General features: G+C 37.7%; 1 protein-coding gene across 1 annotated transcript; it reads left to right on the plus strand.

The window, feature by feature from the left end:
* The first annotated feature begins 1,424 nt into the window (after positions 1–1,424).
* On the plus strand, positions 1,425–9,160 carry ALG10 (ALG10 alpha-1,2-glucosyltransferase). The gene is made up of 3 exons (XM_081060200.1): positions 1,425–1,736; positions 3,321–3,518; positions 5,206–9,160. The coding sequence occupies exons 1-3, from the start codon at positions 1,554–1,556 to the stop codon at positions 6,259–6,261; spliced, it is 1,437 nt and encodes a 478-aa protein (XP_080916326.1). The 5' UTR covers positions 1,425–1,553; the 3' UTR covers positions 6,262–9,160.
* Positions 9,161–9,388: the final 228 nt, after the last annotated feature.

A 9,388-nucleotide genomic window follows, 5' to 3' on the forward strand; every position in this document is an offset into this window, starting at 1 on the left:
GTCTTTGTAACAGAGGTCCCAGTTGAAAATTTAGAAGGGTAAAGGAAAAAGATATTTTTCCTCCCCTACAATAAGTATATCACAACTGAGCAAATCATAGGATCTAGAGCCATTTATTCATAGATCCTATCAGGCTCTTGAAGACTGGGTCCTGATCTCAAATAAATAAGTACAGCATGTACTCAATAATAAAATGGGAGATAATAGGGAAAACAAAGCTAAACATCACATCAAAGTAGGATCCTGACATGATTTTATTCCAGTGGTTTAAGTAAATTCCCATCCTACCTCTTATTCACCTTTTACCCCTCTTATTAATGAGGAAAGAACAGAGACTGAATAGGGAGGCAGTCAGTTGAATTTGACAAACTTGCCTTAATTGAGAGAGTCAATTAGCTTTGAAGCAGAGAAAGAGCTGAGGTTTGCAACTCTAAACAAATCCTGACTCTGATGTACTCCTGACAAACACAACCTGAGTGAGGTTACCCAAGAGATCACTTTTCTATGAAATATTGCTAACAATTCGTAAGGCAAAATTCCAAGGCATGATTTACCTTCAGCATTCTTCAAATACTTTTTCTCACCTCCCGCCCCCAAGCCCTAATACAAGAAATGTGTGAAGTCGGCATAGCCAGTAAAAGTCTACAGATCTATGTGCTTAATATGCGAAAGACATTTGGGGCGCAACAAATATAAGTGATACATCATGTCACCCACTAGGATGCTTATGCTTATGATTTAGAAGGAATCATATGATGCTTCAATAGAGAGATTAACGAAAACAAATTCACAGGTACAGAAAAGCATTCCTTACCTAAAATACCCCCAAATTCTAAAACAATTGCTTTCCTTCGTTCCCGTAGAGTACTGTGATCGGGCTGGTAGACCCTTCTGAGAGTACGGACATTTTGAAAGACTTCTCTTTTAACCTCAAGAGTCCGCTAATTCGTGTAGTTCATTAAGCAGTGAAGGACCTCCAGATTAGCTTTCACAACCGACACTCCCCTCCCACTCTCCAGAGTTGATGAAATCAAATGCCTTGGAATTTCTGGTTTTAGTGATTCAGGTCACTTGAGAGAATACAGAAATAACTGCGGGGCCGTGGGTAACAGGCACATTTTGAACTTGGCGATTGCAAACGTGGGGAAACCACGCCACCTCCTGGTGAGAGACGGGAAGGAGCAGGAAAAAAGCCTGCTGACTGGCAAGCTAAGCAGCTGCTGCCTTCAAAGCCTTAAGCCGCGCCATCTCTCGCTCTACCGGACCCCCAAGCCCCCCCGGCATCTCTGACCACTCAGTGAGCCCCGTGCGACGTGATTGACAGGCAACCGCCCGGTCCGTGACCGAAATTCGTCACTCCGGAAACAGTAACCCGATCCTTCCGGAAGCTCCGGGTCCTCTCGCTCCCAGCATCCTTTGCCTTCCGGCTAGGTTCAGTGCCGTCCGGCCAGTCCCGCCTTGCGCGCCCATTTCGAGCCCGAGTTTCCAGCTCGACTTTCCAGGGTCGAGAACGCGGCTCAGATTTGCACAGACTGGGTTCTTGGGCGGTGGCCATGGGGACAGGAATGGCGCAGCTGGAGGGTTACTACTTCTCGGCCGCCCTGAGCTGTACCTTTTTAGTGTCCTGCCTCCTCTTCTCCGCCTTCAGCCGGGCGCTCCGAGAGCCCTACATGGACGAGATCTTCCACCTGCCGCAGGCACAGCGCTACTGTGAGGGCCATTTCTCCCTCTCGCAGGTGGGGTCCCCACCCTGCTCCCGCCCCAGGACAGGCCAAGGAGGGCAGCACCGACGCTGGGCAGCTCCTCCTACCCGTGTCCTTCGCTCCCCCCTGGCCACCCTCTCAGCCTCAAACCTGTAGGGAACTGGCTCATCTTTTGTTCCTGTCTCGGAGATGGGTGCAGTCTGTGTGTCAAATGAATGCATGAACAGCAGATGTGTCTCCTAGAAAGAACGGTTCTGGGAGATGAACGGGGAACTGAATTCCTGGCTCCCTTCTTGGCCACCGATGATGATAGGTGTCCCAGTTTTGGGTCCCCAATCCCAGTATGAGACATCGGTCTTCTCCTTCCCTGTAGCTCGACTGTCAGGCACCTCACTGTGCTTTTTCGGGGTGGGACAGGATGGGGAGAAGGCATCTTCAGCCGTCAAGAAGTGACAAGTTACGATAATTCCATCCCTGGTATTTTTAGGACCCTTTGGTTACCTGGATAAACGTGCTAACTAGTGAAGTGGCATCAGGTTTGTGTATGTCATTGACCACGTAAAGGTAGGTAGGGATACAAAACTCAAGTACATCAGGCCCTGGAATAACTCCCTTTGTTCAGTGTACTTTCCTCATAACCTTGATGAGATGCCGTAGGAAGGTGACTCTTTATTTATCGCAATTCGCCTGTTGTAAAATTGGTTTTGCTGCATGTTATGTTGCTTCTACTGTGTTTCCCTGAAAATAAGACCTAGCCGGACAATTAGCTCTAATGCGTTTTTTGGAGCAAAAATTAATATGACTGTCTTATTTTACTATAAGACCGGATCTTATATAATATAATATAATGTAAGACCGGGCCTCATGTTAAGTTTTGCTCCAGAAAACGCATTTGAGTTGATTGTCTGGCTGGGTCTTATTTTCAGGGAAACGGGGTAGTAGTAGAACCTATCACTGACACTCCGGATTTATTGTAGATCTATTGTTATTCTTTTTCTGGGGAGGCAATATAGAGTAGTGGTTAGAAATATAGTCTAGTTAGAGAAAGACCGGATTTTAAATGTTGAAGCTTACTTACTGGTTTTGTGGCCTTGTAAATTTCTGAGTTTCTGGTTACTCATCTGAAAATGACAGTAGCAATGACATCCACTGTAGGGCACGTTGCAGGATTATACACAGAAGGTTTAGCACAATTCCTGGCTCAGTACGTGTTAGCTATCATGGAGCCTGTGGTTTAATCTAAACACTTCTTTCTCTCCAAACTCATCAGCGTTCCCCTGATGTTTCCATACTTTTGAAAACTGGAGCTTTTGCAGTTTAATCACCAAAATTCAGCCTTTCTAAAGAGTAGGTCTTTCTGAAGAGTAGAAACTAATTTTAAGTTGTTTCTACTGTTAAGTCTACGGGTTGGTGATACCTTAACAAGAAGAAAACAGGTGCAGGGGAATAATAAAGAGCAAAACTTTTCTTTATAGGCGACATCTGATCTGCTGAGGACTTAATTATTTCACAGAATAACTTCTAAAATGCCTGATTGTTGGTGAAGATGTTTTTGAACTTGATATCTTTGTGTCTGTCCTCTTGCTTTTGCTTCATTGTCGGCTTTTCATTTTTAAGTGGGACCCCATGATTACTACGTTACCGGGCCTATACCTGCTGTCAGTTGGAGTGGTCAAACCTGCCAGTTGGATCTTTGGATGGTCTGAACATATTGTCTGCTCCATTGGAATGCTCAGATTTGTAAATCTTCTCTTCAGTGTTGGCAACTTCTATTTACTATATTTGCTTTTTCGCAAAGTACAACCCAGAAACAAGGTATGTTTTCAAAACAATTTATTATAAATTTGTATGCAGTCAGGTCCACAATTATTAGGAATTGGTTTATGAGATTTGGTGGAAAATGTCTAACATTCAGTATTTGTGTGTATTTTGTAAAGTTAAAGCAGGTCTCCCAGCCTCATTTTAGAAGAAATTTATAATTTAAACACTTGAATAACTTTATTTATGAAGATTTTTTAAAATAAATGATCATGAATCAAACCAATGTAGTTAGTAGTTACTGAGCGTATTCCATGTGCTAAGTACTGAAACTATGGAGATAAATGAGGCAACTTTTTAACAAAAGTTATATCTTCATTAGGGGAAACAGATTTTTCCTGAGAAATTTTTATGTGAGTTAAAAATGCAGGCTCTGGAAGTTAATTGCCTGGGTTTGAATTCTATCCGCTTACTAATTATATTACTTTAGGCAGCTTATCCCGTAGTGACTCCATGTTTTCGTCTGTTAAATGGGAATAATATAGACTGTTAGGAAAGTAAAGGAGATTGAATAGAAGGTGCTTAGAATAGTTCCTGGTATACTAGTAAGGACTCAATAAATATTAACTGTAATATTTATTTTTAACTTAAAAAGATGATACCAATAGTGTAAATTAGGAGAGGTGATAGGTATTAGACACTATGTGTACACACAGAAGGAGCAGAAACCTTATTGCAGCGTGACTGCGAGGGAGAGGTGTGAATGACATTGGGTAAGGCTTCACAGAGAAGATGGTACCTGAGCTGAATCTTGATGAAGCTGAATCTTGATAAGGCTGTAGGGTGTGGAATGAATCCCGGTAGGGTAAGCATGAGCAAAAGTAGAAAGTAATTGAGTGACAAGATGCAGAGAACTGGTGTGTGGAATTAGAGGATTATAAGAGTACAGGGATGTGAGGCTGGAAAGTAGGTAGGGATAAAGTCATCAGTCTCCTTAAATGTCATGGAAAGGGTTTCGAAGTCTAAAATATGTGATGGACAGCCCTTAATTTTAATCAAGACAATGGCATGGTTTGATTTGATGATTTAGATTAAATGGAAGCTTCAATTCAAGGAGATGAGAATACTTTCAAATTCTGAAATGGCATGTCAGAAAGGCTAAGAAAAGATATTTAACTTTAGACTGGGCCCAGTATTTTCAAGCAAATCCCTGTAATTTCATCATTGAATATTAAGATCATTGGGTAGAGTAGTATATGTGCTATGTACATATTTACATTCTCTATGGTGCAGTTTTGCAGGAATATCCTTAAAAGAAAGTTGTGATGATGGCTAAGTGAATGTCTATTGAAGGCCCTAAGACTTAAGCTCAGAGAAATGGGATCGCTTACAATGTGTCCCACTCATTCCCATGTTCTGCATAGAATTTAGTTCAGTGTCTTGTACACAGTAACTCCTTAACGATTTGTTGAATGATTCAAACTATTTTAGTTCATAGAAGTTTTGACACCCACGTTTATTGTTTTATTGGCTTCCAAACTGATAGATGTAACTAAAACGTGCCCGAGTGTTCTTATAAATGTATATTGTGTTTTTGCAAAGCCAGAAATGCTTAATACTGAATAATTTTATTTAAATAAGATTCAGATTTTTTTTTGTTTTTTAATCTCCTTATTAGCTCAAAAGAAAGAGCATATTTGTTTTATTGTGAAAATTATTTTACTGTATTTTCTCTTCCTCCTAGGCTGGCTCAAGTATCCAGAGAATCTTGTCAACATTAACCTTAGCAGTATTCCCCACACTTTATTTTTTTAACTTCCTTTATTATACAGAAGCAGGATCTATGTTTTTTACTCTTTTTGCCTATTTGATGTGTCTTTATGGAAATCATAAAACGTCAGCCTTGCTTGGATTTTGTGGCTTCATGTTTCGTCAAACAAATATTGTCTGGGCTATCTTCTGCGCAGGAAATGTCATTGCACAAAAGTTGACTGAAGCTTGGAAAACTGAACTACAAAAGAAAAAGGAAGAGAGGCTTCCCCCTATTAAAGGACCATTTTCAGAATTCAGGAAAATTCTTCAGTTTCTTTTGGCTTATTCCATGTCCTTGAAGAACTTGAGTATGCTTTTCCTTTTGACTTGGCCATACATCCTTCTAATGTTTCTGTTTTGTTTGTTTGTGGTAGTTAATGGTGGAATTGTTGTTGGCGATCGGAGCAGTCATGAAGCCTGTCTGCATTTTCCTCAGTTGTTCTACTTTTGTTCTTTCACTCTCTTTTTTTCCTTTCCTCACCTACTGTCTCCTAGCAAAATTAAAGCTTTTCTTTACTTAGTTTGGAAACGTAGAATTCAGTTTTTTGTGATTACCTTAGTCTCTGTATTTTTAGTTTGGAAATTCACTTATGCTCATAAATACTTGCTAGCAGATAATAGACACTACACATTCTATGTGTGGAAAAGAGTTTTTCAAAGATATGAAATTGTGAAATACTTGTTAGTTCCAGTCTATATATTTGCTGGTTGGAGTATAGCTGACTCATTGAAATCAAAGTCAATTTTCTGGAACTTAATGTTTTTCATATGCTTATTTACTGTTACAGTACCTCAGAAACTACTAGAATTTCGTTACTTCATTTTACCTTATGTTATTTACAGACTTAACATACCTCTGCCACCCACATCCAGACTTGTTTGTGAACTGAGTTGCTATGCATTTGTTAATTTCCTAACTTTTTATATCTTTCTGAACAAGACTTTTCAGTGGCCAAATAGTCACGACATTCAGAGGTTTATGTGGTAATATTACAGATATCTTGAACTCTAAATATAGACTTATTATTTAGACTGTTTCTACAATGAACAGCTGAACAGGTAAAAACTGTGGACTTTTCTTTCAAAGGCACAGTGGTAATCCTCAGATCATATCAGATTTTTTTATTTTAAACATTAGATATATATGTTTTAAATTACATAAGAAATCTAAGGAAGTTAAGTGGTAAAGAACTTAGAAAAGTTTAAGATTTGCTCCATAAGCCTGAGTAATAATGGGGAAATAAAATTGTTTACAGTTATTTCATGATATCTCTTTGTTTCTGCTGGCCACTCAAAAAGCTTGGAAGTTTTTTGTAGATACAAGTTTCAGAAAATTGGACATGCTTTATTGATACTGGAACTTATTTATTCTCTTCAGAAAGCAATAGCAGACAAAATATTTGAAACATATTTACAAATGATCAGTTAATTCCTTTTTAATTAAATTTATTGAGGTGACAATGGTTAGTAAAATTACATAGGTTTAAAGTCTACAATTCTGTAATACATCATCTATATATCACATTGTGTGCTCACCACCCAGAATCAGTTCTCCTTCCATCACCATATATTTGACCCCTTTTACCCTCTTCTACCATCCCTCCTTTCCCCTTACCCTCTGGTAACCACTAAGCTATTGTCTGTGTCTATGAGTTTTTGTTTCTTTGTTTGTCTTTTTCTTTTGTTGCCTTCAGTTTTATGTCCCTCATATGAGTTAAGTCATATGGTTCTTGACTTTTTCTGCCTGACTTATATCACTTAGCATAGTAATCTCAAGATCCATCCATGGTGTCGCAAATGGCAGTGTTTCGTCTTATGGCAGAGAAGTGTACTATTATGTATATATACCACATCTTCTTTGTCCAATTATCTATAGAAGGACACGTGGTTGTTTCAATGTCTTGGTCACTGTAAATAAAGCAGTGAACATCGGAGTACATATATCTTTACAGATAAGTGTTTTCAGATTTTGGGGGTATATTCACAGGAGAGGGATTGCTGGGTCATCAGGTCATAATTCTTGATTGAACAGTTGCTTGACATTGCAGTAAATTTAATTTTAATCATAAGGCAAAATAGACTCACGTAGATACAAGTAAATGTTATAAATTAAAGGCTCATCTATGTCTGTCTAGGACTGTTGACTTTTGTTAAAAATTTAGAAATGAAGCTCTTTCACTAATTCCTAATATGAAATATATGATAGCCAAAGATAAATTGTGTTGATATACCTTTCAAAAAGGATTTTCTTTTTGAAATACATTACTGTATTTTCTTTGGCTGCCATAACAAGTTACCGCAAACATGGTGGCTTAAAAAAATTTCTTCTCTCACAGTTCTGGGGGCCATAAATTTAAAATTAAGGTGTCTACAGGCTTAGTTACTTGTGGAGGCTCTGAGGGAGAATCAGTTCCATGCCTCTCCTAGTTTCTGGTGGCTGTCTGCAAGCATGATGTTTCTTGGTTTATACATGCATCACTCCAGTGTCTCTACCCTTGTTTTCACATGGCTTCCCCTCTGTCTTCTTTATCTTACAAGACAGTGTCATTGAATTTAGGGCCCACCCTAATCCGGGATGGTCTCATGCTGAAGTTAATTATATCTAGAAAGACCCTTTTTCCAAATAAAATCCCATTTATAAGTTCCAAGTAGACATACCTTTTTCTGGGACACTTTTCAACCCACTTACATTACCAAAGGAGATTTTAGGATAAATCTCATAAAAGTTGTAGGAAATAATCTCTTTGCTGGGATATTTTAAATGGAATTTTATCTTTACTGAGAGGTTAGACACAAGTGACTTTTGAGGTCACATATAAAACTAAATGTAACTGCTGCTTGATTCCATTATATTAGGTTGGTGCAAAAGTAATTGTGACTTAAACGGTTAAAAAAAATTGGAAAACCGCAATTACTTGTGTACCAACCTAATACAAAAAGAGAATTGAAAGGAAGTTTAGAAATCATTTGATAATCTTGTTTTGTAGATTAGAGAACAATCGCTTGGATAGGATTTTTGTGTGTTGGTTTTTGGATGCTGTGTCTATTTTGAGTACATTCATTCAGTTTTTATTCCATTATAGAACAATATTGGGACATGTTAACTTGGACATGTAAATTTACAGCTGTGACCAGAATTCATGTTTTAATTCCATTTTATGTTTGTAAACTTTTTAAAATAGATGTGTGAACAAATTGTCTTAAATGTTGGATAATGCTTTCTCTGGGTTTTAAATAATGAGTGGATTTGGAAGGTATTCTGCATTTGCAAATATAAAATTTTGTGCAGATGACCACTACAAGTATAGTCGTGAGTAAAATACAGAGCAGTCTTTTGTTGTACTCTGTTCAGTACTGAGAAAGTAGATTGACTGTAGTTAATCACTGTGTCTACAGTGATTGGAGGACAAACGTATTTTGCCCAAACTTTTTTTAGACAAGACAGCGTACTCAAAGAAATCATTATTTATAATGGGAGTCTGAGTTCCAGGAAGTCAAAACTGCAACAACAAAAAAATGTGATTTAGGAAAAACAGCTTTCTTTTCTGATACTATATGAAAGACTTTCAGGAATATTTCTAAGACAAAACAACATTTCCTCTCTAGTCTGGCAAAAGTGAAGAATCTATTCCACCCTATAGGTGGGAGGAATTGCTGTTTCAGTTAATTTTTCAGTGTTGAGTCCCTAAGAGATGTTTCGGAAAAAATCTGCATTCAGAGAAAACAAGTTAATCTTAAGTGTTTTCTATAAAGTACGTAACGTAACATTTTAGAAAAGAATGCTGTGAATTAAAAGGTGCTATGGAGCATTGCTTTTGGAAATACTCTGTTATTGTTGTGTGTTGAATATTTTTCAAGAGTTACCAAATAAATATTTTTAACCTGAAGTTTAAAAAAATTAGACTTAATTGAATTTCTTGATTAAAAGGTGATTATAAAAGTGTTGATAAGCTAGAGAGCCTATGGAGCTTTGCAATTATTATTATTAAAGTATGTAAGGATTATATGTTTAAATCTTTTTGAACTTTTTCTCTTACATGAAATTCTATAAAGTACTATCTATAAAGTACTATATAATTCTATAAAGTACTATCTATAAAGTACTAAGGTACTAT

This window comes from Rhinolophus hipposideros, assembly GCF_964194185.1.
Source record: "Rhinolophus hipposideros genome assembly, chromosome: 9".
Taxonomy (NCBI): domain Eukaryota; kingdom Metazoa; phylum Chordata; class Mammalia; order Chiroptera; family Rhinolophidae; genus Rhinolophus; species Rhinolophus hipposideros.

Bases quoted from the DNA above. Each gene is read 5' to 3' on its own strand.
- ALG10 (XM_081060200.1), top strand. From the start codon at position 1,554: ATGGGGACAGGAATGGCGCAGCTGGAGGGTTACTACTTCTCGGCCGCC. The intron at 1,737-3,320 runs GTGGGGTCCCCA...TTCATTTTTAAG, and splicing joins GCCATTTCTCCCTCTCGCAG to TGGGACCCCATGATTACTAC. The intron at 3,519-5,205 runs GTATGTTTTCAA...TCTTCCTCCTAG, and splicing joins AAGTACAACCCAGAAACAAG to GCTGGCTCAAGTATCCAGAG.